General features: G+C 46.6%; 1 protein-coding gene across 6 annotated transcripts in view; it reads right to left on the reverse strand.

Annotated features, from left to right (window-relative positions):
- The window catches only part of MAP3K14 (mitogen-activated protein kinase kinase kinase 14), a 53,959-nt gene that overhangs the window by 26,671 nt on the left and 7,270 nt on the right, over positions 1-20,018 (reverse strand). For 2 of the 6 annotated variants that reach the window (XM_078373334.1, XM_054255922.2), the window contains exon 2: positions 103-371. In XM_078373334.1, the coding sequence (XP_078229460.1) occupies positions 103-190 (88 nt within the window). In that variant the 5' untranslated portion in view covers positions 191-371. Of the gene's footprint in view, positions 1-95; positions 372-15,961; positions 16,124-20,018 lie in introns of all 6 variants that reach the window. The other 4 variants (XM_054255921.2, XM_002748098.7, XM_078373333.1 and 1 more) reach the window with 3 other exon arrangements.

Below are 20,018 nucleotides of genomic sequence, written 5' to 3' on the forward strand. Positions count from 1 at the left end.
TTATCTAGCAGTGACACGAACCTCTCTCTTCCATAGGGAACCCCTGGGCACAGCCACCCACCTGCCCCATGCCCACAACAACCCCATGCCCCTACACTCAGCCTGGGCGATGATAGAGATGGCAGCTGGCCCCGACTCGGAGCCTTCCTTGGCTGTGCCCTTGGTAATCACATCGTTCAGTATCTCCCATTTTCCACAAAATACAGGGCTCTTCTCCACGGCCTCAAGCTTGTAGACAGAGCTCTGTTTCTTCCCCAGTGGCAGCGTCTTCTGTTTGGCTTTGGGGAGTTCCTTCTGCTGCCCCACTGCTGAGCCAGGGGCGCCTGGGCAGGCCATTTCCATCACTGCCATCTCCCAGGCTCATACTCACCCTGAGAGAGACCAAACACAGAGCAGGTCACTTAGAATCCCAGACCTGGGGGAACACAGGCCAGCCGTGGGTTGGGGGAGAAAGGCAGGGGCAAAGGGTCTCTGCCTCTTTATGCCACACATACTCATCCTTCCAACATCCTCAAGGGTAACAGAGTCAACCTCTCAACAGCTACACATGTTCCACATAGCACAGGCCCCCGGTCCTCCCAGCACCACCACATAAATTGCCTCCTCCACTATGTCCAGCAAGGATGCCAGCCCACTCCCTCTAGGACAGCGTGGTGCAAATGTCTGGGTTGGTTTTTTCCTGCCTTTATAGGCCTATAGATAGGCCTAATCTTTTTCTGTTTGTTTTATGGCAACTTTGTGTTCCCAGGACAGGGTGGTGAGTCCCAGACTCTAAAACCATGGCCTCACCGACTCCACATAAGCCCTGCCTTTGGAGAGGATGTTGACTCACACCATCCACAGCGACTTTTCTCCAAGTGGAGAGAATCAAGGTTATATTCCGTTTCTTAGTAGGAGGTAGATGTGTGTGTGTGTGTGTGTGTGTGTGTGCGCGCGTGCGCGCGCGCGTGCGCATGTGACCTACAAAGTCTAAAACTCAACATGTAAATAGTGCTCAGCTCGTGGTTCCTTGCCCAATGCATCTGTCTATGGCTCTCCAGAAGGAAGTAACATGCTTCCTCCTCTAACTTCAAACTCATTGGCTGAAAACTTCTAGGTATCATTTTTCATTCAGGCAACATCAGGAATAGAATTTATATGAAAGGTCCTAACACCAATCTACACCTCTAGAAATAAAGAACAAAGCACAAGAATTCACTTCTCTCTGGGTTCTGTCTTGCCCAGCCCCAGGAAGCTGCAAAGAAGAGCAGCCCAGAGATGCCGACAATCTGTGCAAACAGCCTGCAGACTGGAACTGGCAAAAAAGAGAACAGCACCGATTTGAGATGGTCACCATTTGGAAACCTGTTTAAAGACTGGGACTTTTTAAAGGGTAGGGCCCCTCTCAGGCATGACTTGCTTTAGACATAGCCTGAGAAGGTCCTAAATGCAGACAGATTTTTAATAATTGGTCTCTGATGGTAGGTTTGTCTTAAAACTGCTACTAACAGAGGTCATCTTCCCTGCGGTAACTCTGTGAACCCTGGATCACTTTCTGCTTCTGGGGTAGAGAGGCACACCACTTGAAGCTGAACTCTAAGGCCTCTGGCCTTTTTCCCTGTGAGGCCTGAGGACTGAGAGAGATGGTGGGAAGCTGAGGCACTAGGCTGAAGCCCTCTTCCTTCTGAATCTGCCTTACTGGTCTTCCCACCTCAATGGCTACAAAAGGCTCCGCCAGCTTGACTGGGGGCTGCGGTGGGGTTTGTTTTCACTATTGATTAGTCCTTGCATCTCCGTCTTCAAGGATCTCCTGGCTCTGAACTTAGAGCAGCTCCAGCTTTTTGCAAGGACGCCTGGATTTGGTTCCAAAGGCCAGATGCTGAGGGGAACAGAGGCAGTGGGTGGCCTGTTAGCTGATGATCTTAAGAAGTCTGAGGGGGCTGCGCACAGTGGCCCATGCCTGTAATCCCAGCACTTCGGGAAGCTGAGGCAGGAGGATCACTTGAGCGCATGAGTTCAAGATCAGCCTGGGCAACATGGTGGAACCCCAGCTCAACAAAAAATACAAAAAAATTAGCCGGGGTGGTAGCATGTGGCTGTAGTCCCAGCTACTCCAGAAGCTTCAGTGGGAGGAATGCTTAACGGTTAAGGCTGCAGTGAGTTGAGACTGTACCACTGCATTCTCCAGCCTGAATGACAGAACAAGATTCTGTCTCTAAAAGAAAATAAGTCTAAAGGGTGTTCTGACATCCAATTAGGCAAAAGTCCTTTAAGGCTGGCTATGTTTCTTGAAACTATACTTTCTTCCTTTTTTTTTTGAGATGGAGTTCTGCTCTTGTTTCCCAGGCTGGAGTGCAGTGGTACAAGATCTTGGCTAACTGCAACTTCTGCCTCCCAGGTGGTTCTCTTGCCTCAGCCTCCTCTTGCTGTGCCACCATGCCCAGCTAATTTTTGTATTTTTAGTAGAGATGGAGTTTCTCCATGTTGGTCAGGCTGGTCTTGAACTCCCGACCTCAGGTGATCCACCCACCTTGGCCTCCCAAAATGCTGGGATTACAGGCTGAGCCACTGTGCCTGGCCTGTAACTGTACTTTCATCCCACCACACACCTCCCTAACTCACTCCACCTCCAAAAAAGAAACTGACCTAAGTCCAGAGTCGATCCTACCTTTCTCAGCCTCTTTACCAGGGGAAACGAGATTTTAACAGACCAAAAAGGCTCCAAACCTAACAGCAGTAGGGAATGCTCACAGGGAGCTCGACGTGACTTTGACCTCCTCATTTCTATTTGAAGAAGCTGAGGCCTATTTCAGTGGAGACTTGCCCAAGGTCACGCAGCCTGGGTGTGACGAGGTATGGCCAGAACCCAGAACCCAGAACCCAGATCCCAGGTTCTTTAGGCTATGCTGCCCACTCCCCAAGCTCCTGGGTTACAGGCAAATGCGGGAGGGGACACTAAGGTCTTCCCTGGTCAACAAGCTCCTGAGGTCAGTGGAGGGACTCTGAACACCATGCCTCCACAACGCATGGCACAGGGGGCACAGGCAGCTGACAATGACTGAACGCAGGACTCAAAGGACAAGGAGTGCTTTTCCATAACCTTTGGAGACAGGGTGATCCTGAGCGCTGAGGATGAAGAGAGAGTCCTGCCTGATGAATGAGAAAAATGAGGCCAGATAGTGCAGTCACTGCTCAGAGGGCATGTGGCTACTGGAGATCCAGCCGTGCGGGGGCTCTGATAACCTGTCTCTACCTGGCATGGCCTAACTGAGGCTCCTGGATAGGTCATCCTGAGCTAGAGCTCCAGAGAGGCTGTGAGGCATCCCGAGTCCCATATTGTCCTTTCATCTTGGTGTTAGGTGGGCAGCTGCCCAGGGCCTTAATCCCCTCTCCGCGAGCACACCAGGCTTCCCTCTTCCCAGAGAAGTGGCAGCTGAGGCTGAGGCAGCCACAGAGTCTCCTTTGCAGTTCTCCAATAACTCATCCCACAGCTTGGCAGGCAGGCAGTAACAAGGAGGCTGTTGAGAAGCTGACCCAGCAGATGGCAGCTGAACTTGTGAAGGGCATAGGGAAAACAGGCTGACCCTCACCTCCCAGGGGCACAAATCACAGCCTTGGAACTGTAAAGCCATCCTGTGACTGGCTTTCCTATGCCACATCACCATGACTCAGACCATCACCGACAGCCTCTGAGTTTAAGAGGTTCTTCTTGGGACACTGGCCTGACAGTGGCTCTCCCCAAACACCGCCTCCCACACAGACACACATGCACACACATACCCACACACCGGCACACTTGCTCTCTTCCTCCTTCCTCCTTCCCCACTTCAATTTGTGTTTGGGTCTATAAAAATCATGTTTCTGTCCTAAGCCCAGGACTGCTGGCTAGGGGGCCTGCCCAGCCCTGGACTTTGGCCTCTGGCTGTCACCCCAGCTCGTGGCCCTGCAGCCTTGCCCTTTCTCCCTCCTGTAATGTGTGGGGAGGACGAAGTGGGTGCCAGTTATGTCTCTGCCTTTGAAGGCAAGTCAAACTCCTGATCCATTCCTCAGCCCACTCTCCCCAGTTTCATTTAGGCTCCAGATGCATTGGGCCCTCTGCTTTCTGCATGAGTTGAGGACATGAGCAGTGGCAACAGCCAAACGCACCTGGCTCACCCACAAGCCTACCACAACAGAAGATAAAAGGAAAGGAGCAGAATTCACCCCATAATCTTTGAAGCCCAATACACAGACACTGTTGGTTCTTTCTTCTGTGATGCCTCAATGACCTCCTAGAGAAGGCTGGGGACAGGAATTACTGGGATCAACCCCTGGGCATAGCTGTATGAGTTCTTTTTTTTTGAGACGGAGTTTCGCTCTTGTTACCCAGGCTGGAGTGCAGTGGTGCGATCTCGGCTCACCGCAACCTCCGCCTCCTGGGTTCAGGCAATTCTCCTGCCTCAGCCTCCTGAGTAGCTGGGATTACAGGCATGCGCCACCATGCCCAGCTAATTTTTTGTATTTTTAGTAGAGACGGGGTTTCACCATGTTGACCAGGATGGTCTCGATCTTTGACCTCATGATCTACCTGCCTCAGTCTCCCAAAGTGCTGGGATTACAGGCATGCCACTGCGCCCGGCCTAGCTGTATGAGTTCTTAATCTGGGTTCAAGGATGGATTCAGGGAGGAAAATATAATTTGCATTTTTCCAGGGAAGACTTGGTCCATAGCTTTCAACAGGTTCTCCCAGGGTCTGCCATTCCCCAGAAGGTTGCTCTAGTTTCTCTGGAAGATCAGGGTTGGGGATAAATAGAGCCTGATTCTGGCTCTACTCTTCCACTCTGAGGAAGAGCTCTCCTATGGGGCAGTTTCCAATCTAACCACAGGTTAGAATAACCAGATAAGTTCTTAAAATGCATTCCTTCTAGGCCTGCTGAACCAGTCACTGGGCATTAGGCCCAGAATCTGTACTTTTGACAAGTTCTCTGGATGATTCCAATGCCAAAGGGCCAGGGACTGCTGCCTGACCCCTGCTCTATACTCAAGGTGATACTGTCTAAAATGGTAGCCACTAGCAACATGTGGCCATTTACATTTAATTAAAATGAAGTAAAATTTTAAAATCAGTTCCTGTTACACTAGCTACAGAACCTAAGGCACTGCAGAACATTCTCCTGGACAGTGCTGTTCTGAGGTGATGAGAGTGATGTTTTCTCTGACAGCAAAATTTCTGTTCCTAGGAATGAGGTTTATGGTAAACAAATTTTTGATTCACTGGAAGGTACAAAAGCATAAATGGTGATCTTCAAAGATGATAACCTAACAGCAAACACAACATAGTAAAAATGCCAGACTGGGAACCAGAAGTTACAGGTTCTAGTCTTAGCAAGTTTTGTTTTATTTTTTAATAAGAGCAATGGGGCCACTTTTGTCAAATGAAATCATATGTAACTTCCAACAACTAAAAGAACTAGATGCATGCAACTGGCATGTAACTCACATTAGAAACTGCTGCCCTAGCTGAAAGAGCTCCACACGCTCAGTGTCCTTTCATCCACCGAGAACCTCTACAAAATCCTAGTTCTCCAAGAAGAGAGTTTGGAAACCAGTGGCTTAGGAAATCTTTTGAGGCTCCTTCTAGTTCTGAGAATGAGGTTCCATCTGTCAGGATTATGAGGGCCGGATGACTCCAGTTTAGAACACTAACTGTCGATATTTACGAAGCACCTACTGTCATCTCATTTTCAGACATGAAGATATGGCTTAGGGAAGTCTAATAGCACACCAAGAGTTATGCAGTTGCAGGTTGCAGAGGTGGGGCTGAATGCAGGTTGCTGCCTCCTATGCCGGTATCTAAACCTTGAGCTGGCCACTTCACTTCTCTGAGTTTCTTCTCTTAGCTCCTTCAGTGCTGTTTTGAGGACCGAATGAAGAGTACATGAAATGCCAATCGGGTTGACTGGCCAACAGAAGAGGCTAAATGAATGTTCATTCCTGTGTCTGTCACCAGGCTACTAAAAGCCATCATTGAGATGATGGGACTTCTTTGTTCAGCACAAAATAGCCAAGGAATCTTGAGCCTTACCTAGTTCATTCAATACTTGGAGGCTTGATTCTCCATGCATGAAAGCGAAATAAAAATCTGTCTTATAGGGCCATCTTGAAAATGCCTGCAAGGGGTCAGGGCAAATCCCTCTCATGACTATTTCATCTGGAAGTAAAAACTTGTCCTTCTCAGAATGCCCAGAGGGGATAAATAGCAGAAGTAGAATGACTCAACTTCCTTAATAAGATATTGGTTAAAAACCAATCTTCTCCCTACTTCCTCTTTTAAACCTTCAGCTTGCCTGGCCACCAGGCCACACTAGGCAAGCCTCTACCTATCCAAAGTGAGGGGTTGGGCCTGGCACGGTGGCTCATGCCTGTAATCTCGGCACTTTGGGAGGCCAAGGCAGGAGGATCACTTGAGGCCAGGAGTTTGACACCAGGCTGGCCAACATAGTGAGACTTCATTGCTACAAAAAATTAAAATATAAGCCAGGCATGGTGGCACATGCCTGTAGTCCTAGCTACTTGGGAGGCTGAAGCAGGATTGCTTGAGCCTGGGAGGTCAAGGCTGTGGTGAGCTATGATTGCACCACTGCACTCCACAGTCTGGGCAACAGAGCAAGACCCTGTCTCAAAAAAAAAGAAGGGAACTAAGGGCAAGTGTTAGGCAGGGCAAGCTGGCCTGGCAAAACAGCCATCTGGCCAGGCAGACCTAGAAGTCCCCATACTTCTAGGTCCCCTGACTCCCCTTTCTACCCTCTCTGCCCTTCCTGCAGCCCTTCCCCCAGTTTGTTCCAGACTGATCCCTCACTTGCCTGAACAGGGCATCACTGGGCAAGTCTCCGATTCTCTTCTTCTGTCCATCCTGTTCCTCCCACAGGGAGTGCCTGCTTGTCTTCCTTCCTTACCAATGTCTGCCCAGATCTCACTTATCCTTTATCAATGAAGCCTTTTATGGTAGGCTTCTGCATCCACTCCATAATGTTCAATGAGTGTCTCCCAAGTGCCAGGGAATGTAACAGCCCGCTACCCTTCATAAATGTCTTCTGTGTATGGGGTATTGTGCCAGGAACTTTATCTGCCTTGCTGATGCATTCCACACTAACCCTGCAAGGTTGGCAATATTATCTCCATTTTATAGATGAAGAAATTAAGGCTTAGAGAGCTACATTACCCACAGGAACAAATGAGATTCAATTTATACAATTAGAGCATCCAATATGGAATTGGATGGACTCAAGCCAGGACACTCTTGGCCCATTCTCTTGGGACCCAAGGATCTCCAGTTCCTTCCTAGAATAAAATCTGGTTGGCAGAGGCATCTAGAACATCCAGGAACTGAGCAGTATTATTACCCATGTGGATACTACTACCCCTAGCATCTGCCCATCTACTGTTGGTAATAATTTCTTAGCCCATGTAGCCAGGAAGCAGGAGACCCCTTACCGATGAGGGGGTCTCATCAATCAGGGCTGAATCAGACATCAATTTGTCAGACTTCTAGTTCAGTCATATCAGTAAATCCTCCTGGGGTGTTATGACTTAATTTGATTGGTTTTAACAGGTCATTTCATTTTCTTGAAATGATCAAACAAATCCACCTGTAATATATGCGTATACACACAGGATTTCTGGATAAGGTGGCACTGCCTTCACTGAAAGAACCACTGAAGGATGTGCTTTGCAAAGAAGAAAAGTAAACTAGAAAAAAAACAACGGTAGGCACAGGAACTCATACAATATGTTGGTCAATATAATTAATAGTTGAATATGAAAAATTAGTTTAGCCAGGTGCGGTGGCTCATGCCTGTAATCCTAGCACTTTGGGAGGCCGAGGTGGGTGGATCACCTGAGGTCAGGAGTTCAAGACCAGCCTGGCCATCATGGAGAAACCCCATCTTTAAAAAACAAAACAAAACAAAACAAAAAAACATTAGAATAAAATAGAACAGAACAGAATAGAATAAAACAGAATTGAACGAATGAATGAATGAGTGACTTTTTGGGAACAAAGGAAAAAAGAAAAAAAAAAGAAAAATTAGTTTAAATATATATATATTTTTGACATGGAGTCTTGCTCTGTCACCCAGGCTGGAGGGCAGTAGCATGATCTCAGCTCACTACAACCTCAGCCAGTTCTCCTGCCACAGCCTCCCCAGGAGCTGGGATTACAGGCATGTACCACCATGCCTGGCTAATTTTTGTATTGTTTGTAGAGAGAGGATTTCCCAATGTTGGCCAGGCTGATCTTGAACTCCTGACTGACCTCAGGTGATCTGCCTGCCTTGGTCTCTGAAAGTGCTGGGATTACAGGCATGAGCTGCCACACCTGGCCAGTTTAAATAATTTAAAAACATGAGAATCTAGACAATAATAAGGAAGAAGGGTAAAATGGGTTGTTCAGCGGGTAAAAAGTAATATGATCCTGCCTTTTTGGGGACTTTATGTAGAAAAACGTTTAAATTTTATTAGAAAAAATTACAGTTAAATATGTATGTTGATTTAAGAGTAATGACTAAAATAAGAGAAATACAATTCAGACCAGAAGGGTAAAGAAGGAAAAACAGAAAATGCTCTCAATCTGATAAAAGTCAAGGAAAGGAGGAAAAAAGAAGCAAAAAGGACAATAAATATAAAATAAAAACACAAGATGGCAGAAATAAGGCAAAATATTAACATGTCATTAACTACAATACATGTGAGTAGATTACAAAACAGACAATCAGATAGGATTTTGAAAGATCCAGTTAGATGCTGACTAAAAGAAACAAACCAAAATTATCCAGAAAAGTTGGAAAAAAAGAGATAGAAAGAGATGTACAGGCCAATATTAACCAAAAAAAAGGTAATATTCATATCAGACAAAATACTTAAGACAAAAAGATATAATTACTTCTAGAGTTCTAGGCACCCAACAAAGAGCCTCCAAATCCAATGACTGGAGGCAGGCTGGGGCTTCATGTTGAGTAAGGTCTTGGCCCCAGCGTGTCCTGTTTAGCTGCAGAGCAAGGATCTTATGTATGGCAGTCCCTGGGTATGTATTGGGTCTGCTGGGTGTTGGGCCCTGTGCCAAGTGCTAGCAATACACTGAGGAAGAAGACACTGTCCCTTGAGGATCTTATGGTCTACTGGGGGAAAGAGACAAGAAGTTGGAAGAGTTGAGTACAATACAGGGATGCAAGGAGAGACATAGACACACAGTAGATGGGACGGGAACACAGAGGGACACCTAGTCTAGCCCAGGAGGTGATGCCTGGGCTGAGTCTCAAGCAGTGAGCAAGACCTGCTCAAGAAAAAGGAGAGGGTGTTCTGGGAGAGGGGATGGCAAAAGGTAAGGCACAGAGGTGAGTCTATGCAGGAATCACTAGCAGCTTGAAGTTGTCAGTGTAAGTGTAAGTCAGGCAGTCCCAGGAAAGGAGGCCGCAGATGAAGTTCAGGTATCAGACCATGGACACACACTTGGCCCTCATATACCCCCAGGGTTTAAATTCTCATATGAGTGAGGGGGGTATAATTCCACATTCCTCACAGACTCTTGGGGGTGAAGTTCCAGACGGCAGAACCCACAGACACAGTGGCTCACCCCTGTAGTCCCAGCAATTTGGGAGGCTGAGGCAAGAGGATCACTTGAGCCTGGGAGTTTGAGATTAGCTTGTATAATATAACAAGACTGCATCTTTATAAAGAGAAAAGAAAAATAAAAAAGAAAATCAAATCCTGCCATTGGTACAGAGCCCCACCCTGGCCTGAATTAACAATCTGACAAGTGACAGGTTTCTGAAAGGCTCGAGGGAGGGTGGCCATGTGATCACTGGGACGTAGAAACAGATGTCTGAGGAAGGAGGAAGGGGCCTTACTGGGGCCTGCACTCAGGCACTGTGAGTGAAATGTAGCCAGAGGAACCTCAAAATTCGACTCAGTGGCCAGCTTGAAGCCTGCTTCCCAAGAGAGCAATTTCTGCATAAGCATTTCCCATTAAGGAGGATATGAAATGTGAAGATACATTAATAATTAAAATTTTACAGATCAATTATTAAAAAGAAACAAATCTGATATGCCCTCCAAAACTCAGTCTTGGCCAGGCGTGATGGCTCATACCTGTAATCCCAGCACTTTGGGAGGCTGAGGCAGGCGGAGCACTTGAGGTTGGGAGTTCAAGATCAGCCTGGCCAACATGGTGAAACCCTGTCTCTACTAAAAACACAAAAATTAGCCAAGTATAGTGGTGTGCATCTGTAATCCCAGATACTTGGGAAACTGAGGTGAGAGAATCACTTGAACCTGGAGGTGGAGGTGCCGTGAGCTGAGTCATCATGCCACTGCATTCCAGCCTGGGTGACAGAGTAAGACGCCATCTCAAAAAACAACAAAAACAACAAAACTCAGTCTTGCTGTCAATTCCACAGCTCAAACTGCAGGGTAAATACAATTTATGGGGTGAAGTTTCCGACTGTCCTCCATTCCCAGCACATGCCTGAGGATGGCTGGCCAGCCCTAGCCATACAGAAACTACTGTGTACAAGTCCCCTTTGGATGTTCTATTGGCGTTGGTCTTATCCACTTCCAGCTTCTCTCTGCCCTCCCACCCTGGAGCGCTGAGCAAATCCTGAAACACTGTGTGCTTAAGACAACCTCAAGCTCAAAGATATCTGCTGGCTCTGCACTGCTTATGGGCTCAGTCCCAACTCTGTGGTCCATAATCTTTCTGGCCACTGTTTCCTCAAACACAGAGTTTGGCTTTGGCCAGTTGGATCGTTCCACAACCCCTTGGCTACTCAAGTCTCTGGGCCCCATGTGTGCCATGCTGTTGTGTGGGCCACCCCATACATCCTGCTTGGCTTTCAGAGGCAAGGCTCAGCCTCCACCCAGGAAGCCCCTCCTATCAGCTCTGCTGCATAACCACCTCCTTTACTGCCTGCCCACAGCACCTGGTCTCCTCTCTCCTTACCTTCCTCCTGCTCCTTAATCACACCCCCACTCCCTTTTACTCATTCAAGGAAATAATGAAGATGAAGGAACTCTGGGCACAATAAAGCATCATATCAAGTGAAGATACCCACTTTTTGTGTGCACAACTCACAGAATTGCAATCTAGGTAGGGAACAAATTAAAAAAAACAACAACAGAAAAAAGCATAATCAAAGACGTTCAGGGCTGAGCATGGTGGCTCATGCCTGTAATACCAGCACTTTGGGAGGCCAAGGCAGGAGGATGGCTTCAGCCCAGGAGTTTGAGACCAGCCTGGGCAATATAGTAAGATCCCATCTTACTATAAATACAAAAATTAGCTTACTATAAATACAAAAATTAGCTGAGCACGATTGCATGTGCCTGTAGTCCTAGCTACTTAGGAGGCTGAGGTGGGAGGATCCCTTCAGTCTAGGAGTTTGAGGCTGCAATGAGCCATGATCACTCCACTGCACTCCAGCCTGGACAACAGAGTGAGATCGTGTCTCAAAAAAAGTTCACAGTATTTCTGTAACAGTAACAAACTGGAACAACAAAAAGTCTAATTACAGGGGAAGGATAATTATTAAATAAATCATAGAACATCCATTACAAATGTTTATAAATCATTTTAACAATATGGAAAAATGGGATATTATATTAGTAAAAAGAGGATACAGAAGTTTATCTAAAGTATGACCCTATATACACATGTCTGTATATTACAATGACATTTATAAAAATGCAGACACCTAGCACAGTCATATAGCAATGGTTCTTTTTGGTGGTGGGCTTATGGATGATTTAATATTGATTTTTATACTGTTCTAAGTTTTCCACTTTTTCAGTGAGCATGTATTCGTTTTCTCAGTTCTCATTTTTTTTCTTTTTGAGATGCAGTCTCACTCCGTCACCCTGGTTGGAGTGCAGTGACATGATCTCAGCTCACTGTAACCTCCGCCTCCCAGGCTTAAGTGATCCTCCCATTTCAGTCTCCTGAGTAGCTGGGACAGGTGTGTGCCAGCACGCTTGGCTAATTTTTTGTACTTTTGGTAGAGACAGGTTTCGCCATGGTTCCTAGGCTGGTCTTGAACTCCTGAGCTCACGCGATTCACCTGCTTCAGCCTCCCAAAGTGCTGGGATTACAGGCATGAGCCACTGCGCCCGGTCTTGGTTCTCATTTTTAACAGATAATGTTTCTTTTTTTTTTTTAAATCGGAGTTTCGCTCTTGTTACCCAGGCTGGAGTGCAGTGGCGCGACCTCGGCTCACCGCAACCTCCGCCTCCTGGGTTCAGGCAATTCTCCTGCCTCAGCCTCCTGAGCTGCTGGGATTACAGGCACGTGCCACCATGCCCAGCTAATTTTTTGTATTTTTAGTAGAGATGGGGTTTCACCATGTTGACCAGGATGGTCTCGATCTCTTGACCTCGTGATTCACACACCTCGGCCTCCCAACGTGCTGGGATTACAGGCTTGAGCCACCGCGCCTGGCCCTTAACAGATAATGTTTCTAAGTGGTTAAAAAAAATACAGAAGGGGTGTTGTGAAAAGCATGAGTCCTATCCTCCCTTCCCCCATTCCTCTAGGGAGATCCCCGTTAACGGTTTCTTGTATCTCCCTCCACTGATTTACTCTGTAGGTATTACTTTTACTGTTGTTTTTATTTTTATGAGATGGAGTCTCACTTTGTTATCCAGTGCAATCGTGCAATCTCGGCTCACTGCATCCTCTGTCTCTTGGGTTCAAGAGATTCTCCTGCCACAGCCTCCTGAGCAGCTGGGATTACAGGCACCTGCCATCATGCCCACCTAATTTTTGTATTTTTAGTAGAGACAGGGTTTCACCATGTTGGCCAGGCTGCTCTCAAACTCCTGACCTCAGGTGATCCACCTGCCTCAGCCTCCCAAAGTGCTGTGATTATAGGCGTGAGCCATCGAACTCAGCAAGTATTACTTTTTATCATGAAAACAACTATAACTAAAGAAGAATCGCTTGGCATGCATGGGATGAGAATTTAGGAGGCATTGGGTCCACACTGATACTGGGGCTTTATAAATACGTAATGAGCCGCTTTCTTTAACCCTGCACATGCATATGCACACAAATGCAAGCGCACACCCATGTGCAGGCAGGAAGCTTCACAGAATGCCTGTGGCTCTTCTGTTCTGGTCACTGAGTTCTATCAGCTGGGCTGCTAAAACGGAAGGCTCAAGATGGGCAAGCTTGCCCTTCCTGGTTTTGGTTTTTTTCATTCCCTCCCTAGTTCTCTGCTGGGGACTGAGAGTTTTATCAGTTGTGACTTAAGATGTAGCAAGGTGCTCAGAAGATGGGCATTGCTTCCTGCTTTGATTTATCCAATAGCAAACGCATGTGTGGTTACAGGCCCTTGCTAGTGCTGGATGTACTGGATGCCCCTGGGCATGAGTGGCCCCATAAAGAGTGAAAAACAGCAGAAGTGGACCAGAGAGAAAAAACCCAGCCCTTCCTCAACTGCTTGCACAAAGGGATGGGAGTGCAGGGTTAGTCCCAGTCTGGAAAACCCAAGGGAGGCCAGTTGTCCGAAATAGCCTCTCCTATCTTTCTTATATATGATCTTTAACCTTGTTTAAAAATTTTATTTCAGGCCAGGTGTGGTGGCTCACACCTGTAATCTCATCACTTTGGGAGGCCGAGGTGTGTGGATCACTTGAGGTCAGGAGTTCAAGACCAACCTGGCCAACATGGGGAAATCTTGTCTCTACTAAAAATACAAAAATTAGCTGGGTGTGGTGGTGGGCACCAGTAATCCCAGCTACTTGGGAGGCTGAGGCAGGAGAATCGCTTGAGCCCAGGAGGCACAGGTTGCAGTGAGCCGAGATTGTACCACTGTACCGCAGCCTGGGCGACGGAGTGAAACTCCATATCAATTTTTTTTCCCAAATACCGAAATAATACCTGTTCATTATAAAAATGTAAACAAAATTGTATATAGAAAAAAAAATCCCAGCACCATTTCCTCCTTGGAACATAAAAAACACTTAAGTTTCATGTAAATCCTTCTAGCTCTAACTACTATATATATACAAACATATAGTTTGGGACTATTTTTTAAAAGAAACGGGATTTATACAGATGTAGTATCATACAATTTGCATCTTTTACTTAACAAGATATTACGAATACTATTTCATCTCAGCACATGTAATCTATTTCATTCTCTTATTTTTTTTTCTTTTTTGAGACGGAATCTTGCTCTGTTGCCCAGGCTGGAGGGCAGTGGCCTGTTTTCAGCTCACTGCAACTTCCATCTCCCAAATTCAAGTGATTCTCCTGCCTCAGCCTTCCAAGAAGCTGGGATTACAGGCGCCTGCCACCATGCCTGGCTAATTTTTATATATTCAGTAGGGATGGGGTTTCACCATGTTGGTCAGGCTGGTCTTGAACTCCTGACCTCAAACAATCCACCCGCCTTGGCCTCCCAAAGTGCTGGGATTACAGGTGTGAGCCACCATGGCTGGCCTCTATTTCATTCTTTTTAAGGCTCCATAAGATTGCATGGTACAGATGCACCATCATTTTCCCACCTGTTGTTCTATGAATAAACTTTGTTTCAAATTTTTCACTTATAAGTAATGCAAAAAGCCCTACTCTTATTCACATTTATGTGTACTTGTAGAAGGAATTCTAGGTGGTAAACTCCTGGGATTAAAATTTCTGGGTGACTCTTTTGTTAGTGGGTTCTCTCTTTTCTCCTGCTTCTACGTGTCAGAGAAGTGGGCAGCGTTGGAGGTTAAGCATGGGTGGTTTCCAAACATTATAGTAGTTATTTGCTGGGAAGATGCTATCCTTGCCTTCAACATGCTTACAGTCTAGATGAGGAGAAAATGGGTAGATGGATAGATAAATCATAAAGGAATCAAAATGACCTTAGGACCAGAAAGGCCCATTTATTCAAACATATTACATACTAATCCTGAGGAATGGTCATTCAGCTACATGACAGGATGGCCTTGGAATCAGAAGATCTGAGTTTGAATCTTAAGTTTCTCAATCTTCTGGTGTGTGACCATGGGCAGGTCACTTATTTGAGACTCAGGAGTCTCATCTGTAATATAGGGATCCTTAAACCTACACAACAGAATTTTACAGGATGACTCAATGCAAGGAACAATGTTTAAATTACACAGCACAGTGCCTGGCAGGCAGTGGGCACTCTGTAAACAGCAGTGGAACCTCCAGTGAGACGGAAGCTGCTACAAGATGAGTAGTCAGACCTTCGCATGACTGAAGTGTAAAGTTTTTTTGTTTTATGTTTCTTTTCTTGTGAGATAGAGTCTCAATGTCACCCAGGCTGGAGTGCAGTGGCACGATCTCGGCTCACTGCAACTTTCACCTCCTGGGTTCAAGCTATTTTCATGCCTCAGCCACTCAAGTAGCTGGGATTACAGGCATGTACCACCACACCCGGCGAATTTTATTTATTCTTTTGTAGAGATGGGTTTTTGCCATCTTGGCCAGGCTGGTCTTGAACTCTTGGTCTCAAGTGATCTGCCCCCTCAGCCTCCCAAAGTGCTGGGATTACAGATGTGAGCCACAGTCTACAAGTGTAAGTTGCTTGAAAGTTGCTGCTATGAGGAGCTGAAACCCACCTCTCACAGCTTCTAGCCAGCAGTCCTGGTATCAGACAGAAAGTCTGGAACAGATGCGGTCAAAGGAGAAGGAGGAGAATCCCGAGAGCAGAGGGACAGAGAGGTCGGCAAGAACCCATGAAGATGTTGTTTTTGTTTTATTTTGTTTTTTGAGACGGAGTCTTGCTCTGTCATTAGACTGGAGTGCAGTGGCACGATCTCAGCTCACTGTAATCTCCACCTCCTGAGTTTAAGCGATTCTCCTGCCTCAGCCTCCTGAGTAGCTGGGATTATAGGTATGAGCCACCACACCCAGCTAATTTTTGTATTTTTAGTAGAGACGGGGTTTCACCATATTGGTCAGGCTGGTGTCGAACTCCTGACCTCGTGATCCACCCACCTCGGCCTCCCAAAGTCCTGGGATTACAGGCATGAGAAACTGCACCCGGCCGAAGATGTTCTTTGAAGAGCATTCTGCACACCCCATTTGGCTTTTTTCTCCACTGGCAGTGCCTCAGCTCTCCATGGCAAACTGGAACCCACAATTCCTTGGCAGCTAAAGCTGAAATTAGTTGTCCTGTGGTCATCTTTGGGTGTTACAACAATCTGCTATTTGTATACACATAATTACATGCTGGTTGCTAATAATCATACAAATGAATAATGGCAGCTATTATTATTTGCTATGTATTAGGTAATGCATGCATTTTTTCTTTCTCGAATCCTCACAACTCTGTGCACAAGGCACTAATGTTATCCCTCTATAAGGAAGAAGAAACTGGGCCTCAGTAGGCCAAGTAATTTGCCCAGGGCCATGTAGCAGGATTTGCACAAGGGACTTTCATGTAAAAGCTCATAATTCCAAAAAATCTAAGCTTTAAAAATTGGGACCCAGATGCAAAAGCTGTCACGAGTCAAAAGTTTGTTAGTGAGAAACCCAGTGACTGGCCTGGGAGGAAGCACCTTCATTAGGAAGCATGAACTACAGCCAGCCTATGTTCCGGAAAAAGCAACTTTAAAATGCCAACAGGGAAGAAAAAGACACAAGCTGGACTTGTGGTGGGCCTGTGTTCTCAGCCTACCCAGGCCTGGCAAAGCCGAGCCCATCCCAAGGAGAAACTCTACAACAAATACAAATTTGCCATTCATTTTACAAAGCCTGGCCCCAGGCTTCTTGAGCCTATTTACCATTCTTTTTATAACAAAGACTTGAGCATCATTTATTATCTTCACAGATTTTATCAGTACTTTGTCCCCAGGCCCCTGATATAGGGCATTTTATAAGCTTTAAAAGAGAAGTATTACAATGGTACTTTCAATTCAACTTTCAAAGCCTTTGCACAGAGAGAGCCAACAGCAAATAGAAAAGATGCCACAGGGGGCATCGTGGGTCCATAGAGGCCCACTATGGAATTGGAATGCAGGACAACATGTGGGGCAAAGTAGTATTGACATAAAAACTTGCCAGGTATGCACTTAATTTTATACAACAAGCAGCCACCACATGTATGTTGTATAAAATACAAAATGTATGTTGTATAAAAAAATTTTCAGGCTGGGAAGGGTGGCTCATGCCTGTCATCCCAGCACTTTGGGAGGCTGAGGCAGGTGGATTAACCTGAGGTTGGGAGATTGAGACCAACATGGCAAAATGCCATCTCCACTAAAAATACAAAAATTAGCCAGGCGTGGTGGTGGGCACCTATAATCCCAGCTACTCAGGCTGAGGCATGAGAATCGCTTGAACTTGGGAGGTAGAGGCTGCAGTGAGCCAAGATCATACCACTGCACACCAGCCTGGCCATCAGAGAGACTCTATCTCAAAAACCAAAAAGAAGAAAAAGAAAAAAAGAAAAATCAAAAAATTTTCAAGTGTCGGCCAGGTGTGGCAGCTCATGCCTGTAATCCCAGCACTTTGGGAGGCCGAGGTGGGCGGATCACAAGGTCAAAAGATTGAGACCATCCTGGTCAACGTGGAGAAACCCCATCTCTACTAAAAATACAAAAATTAGCTGGGCATGGTGGCACATGCCTGTAGTCCCAGCTACTCAGAAGGCTGAGGAGGGCAGTCACTTGAATCTGGGAGGCAGAGGTTGCAGTGAGCTGAGATCATGCCATTGCACTTAAGCCTGGCGACACAGCAAGACTCCATCTCAAAAAAAAAATTTTTTTTCAAGTGTCATTGAAATCTGCACGTTAGGGTATTTTGTGTAACTGAATATTCTGATTAAGTGGGGCCTGCCATGTATACCACTTAACAATGACCAATTTCCAAAGATTACAAGGCCATAAATTGCCCTTGACACTAAAATCATGCGAAACACAGCCAGTTTCTTTGATGAGTCAAAACGTACTTTGTGATCTTGCCAAGCTTTGAGATCATCGTTAGAAGTAGCATTTTGGTTGTGAAAAACAACTCTCCTTATTTAACCTTTCAGGGTAGATTCTGGGCAAGAAGTTTCCTAGGCTACGGTCAATCTTGCTGAAATACAACCACCCACCGCTCTCTTCTGGGTTTAGAAATCTGGTTTTCAGAGGTGGGAGTGTTTTCAGGCAGTATCTACCTGTGTTCAGAGATGAAGACAGGCTCAGGCTCCCTGTATAGGAGAATTCAAGTTCATTGTAGTCATTGGTGACTGGTTCTGAAATTGAGGAACTAGTTTGAGGAACTTCAGAATAAACAAGAAACCCAAAGAGCCTGGCTTTCCACGGAAGGCTTCCAGCGCATGGAAGGAGGCACAGGTCCAGCTCCACCCCGCGGCAGAGGAACCTTGACCTTGGCCTCGTTTCAGACGCTGCCCCACATGCTCCTTGACAAGCTGGCCCGAGTAATCCACTTGAGGACATGAGTGGCAGAGGGGTCCCTTTATAATAAGGGGTCATATTCTTGTCCTCCCCTTGGGACATAGGGCATGAGGAGGAATATTCTCAGAGGATCTCATATGATTCCTTGGTAAAAGAGGGTTAACCGTGACACAGCCTGTGGCTATCTTGTCCTCCCCCAGGCCAGCAGGGGGCCTAGCAGGAGGAGTTTGGATTCAAGTCTTGTACTTTCACTCAACAGCAAATACTTAACCAGTGGCTACCCCGTTTCAGGAACTGTGCTGGCCAGTGGGAATATGAGGGTGACCAAGAGCTTTTGCTGTTGAAGCCCTTGAAAGGCCTTCTTGGAATGCTGAACCCAGTTACCTAGAAGCACTGCCTTGATCTACCTGCCTACAACTCTCTAGTGGTACCAAGCCCATGGGATGTGCCAGTGTGGTCACTGCCCTCTCAATTCCTGCCTGGAAGGTTGGGAGGTGGTCAGTCGTGTCTTTATTAGCTGGCTACTCACTGTCTGATTCTACTTTAAACCATATTTTCTGTTTTGAGAAGAGGTCTTGCTCTGTCACCCAGGCTGGAATGCAGTGGTCACCCACAGCTCATTACAGCCTCCAACTCCTGAGCTCAAGTGATTCTCCCACCTCAGCCTCTGAAGTAGCTAGGATTATAGGTATGCACCACCATGCCCAGCTAATTTTTCTTTTGAGACAGAGTCTCTGTTGCCCAGGCTGGAGTGCAGTGGCGCAATCACGGTTCACTGCAACCGCTGCCTCCCAGGTTCAAGTGATTCTCATGCCTCAGTCTCCCAAGAAGCTGGGATTACAGGTGCCCACCACCATGCCTGGCTAATTTTTGTATTTTTAGTAGAGATGAGGTTTCACCATGTTGGCCAGGCTGGTTTTGACCTCCTGGCCTCAAGTGATCTGCCTGTCTTGGCCTCCCAAAGTGCTGGGATTATAGATGTGAGCCACTGCACCTGGCCATGCCCAGCTAGTTTTTAAAAAATTTTTTGGAGGTAGGTCTCACTATGTTGTCCAGGCTGGTCTCTAACTCTTGGGCTAAAAAGCAATCCTCCTGCCTTAGCCTCCCAAGTCACTGGGATTACAGGCATGAGCCACTGTGCCCAAGTGTCATATGAGCACATTTCTCCTGACTGTCCTTCGGCTTCTGCAAATGTACTTCTTTCCCCCAGAGTGCTGAAGTTTCCCAATTGTTACCAAGCTCCCACTCCAAGGTGACAAGTGGTACAAGACCCTGGGATGAGAGAAATGGCAAGGGGGTTCCACCCAGGCATCTACAGAATCCGAGATGCTTACGCCTGAGTTAGCACTAGCTCAGGCTGGACAAGGAGGGCCACTGGGCTGGGCATGGTGGCCTCTCACTCCCTCCTGCTCCTAGTCACGGCTCCTGACCAGTACCAGGGCAGTGAGGTGTCTGCTTCCATGCCCAGCTTCCCCCTGCTGTGGTGACGTCCTCCAGGGTAGTGCCTCAATTGTGTTCGGTTTTCTAGCACCTAGCAGAAGCTAGCCCATTTGACACACTTGTTAAGTGTTCCTGAGTGAAAGGACAGACACACTTCTGAGGAATAAATGAGTGCCACAGGCTCTGAAGCCTGGCTGGACAGGAACACATGT

This window comes from Callithrix jacchus, chromosome 5, assembly GCF_049354715.1.
Source record: "Callithrix jacchus isolate 240 chromosome 5, calJac240_pri, whole genome shotgun sequence".
In the NCBI taxonomy this organism is placed as follows: Eukaryota; Metazoa; Chordata; class Mammalia; order Primates; family Cebidae; genus Callithrix; species Callithrix jacchus.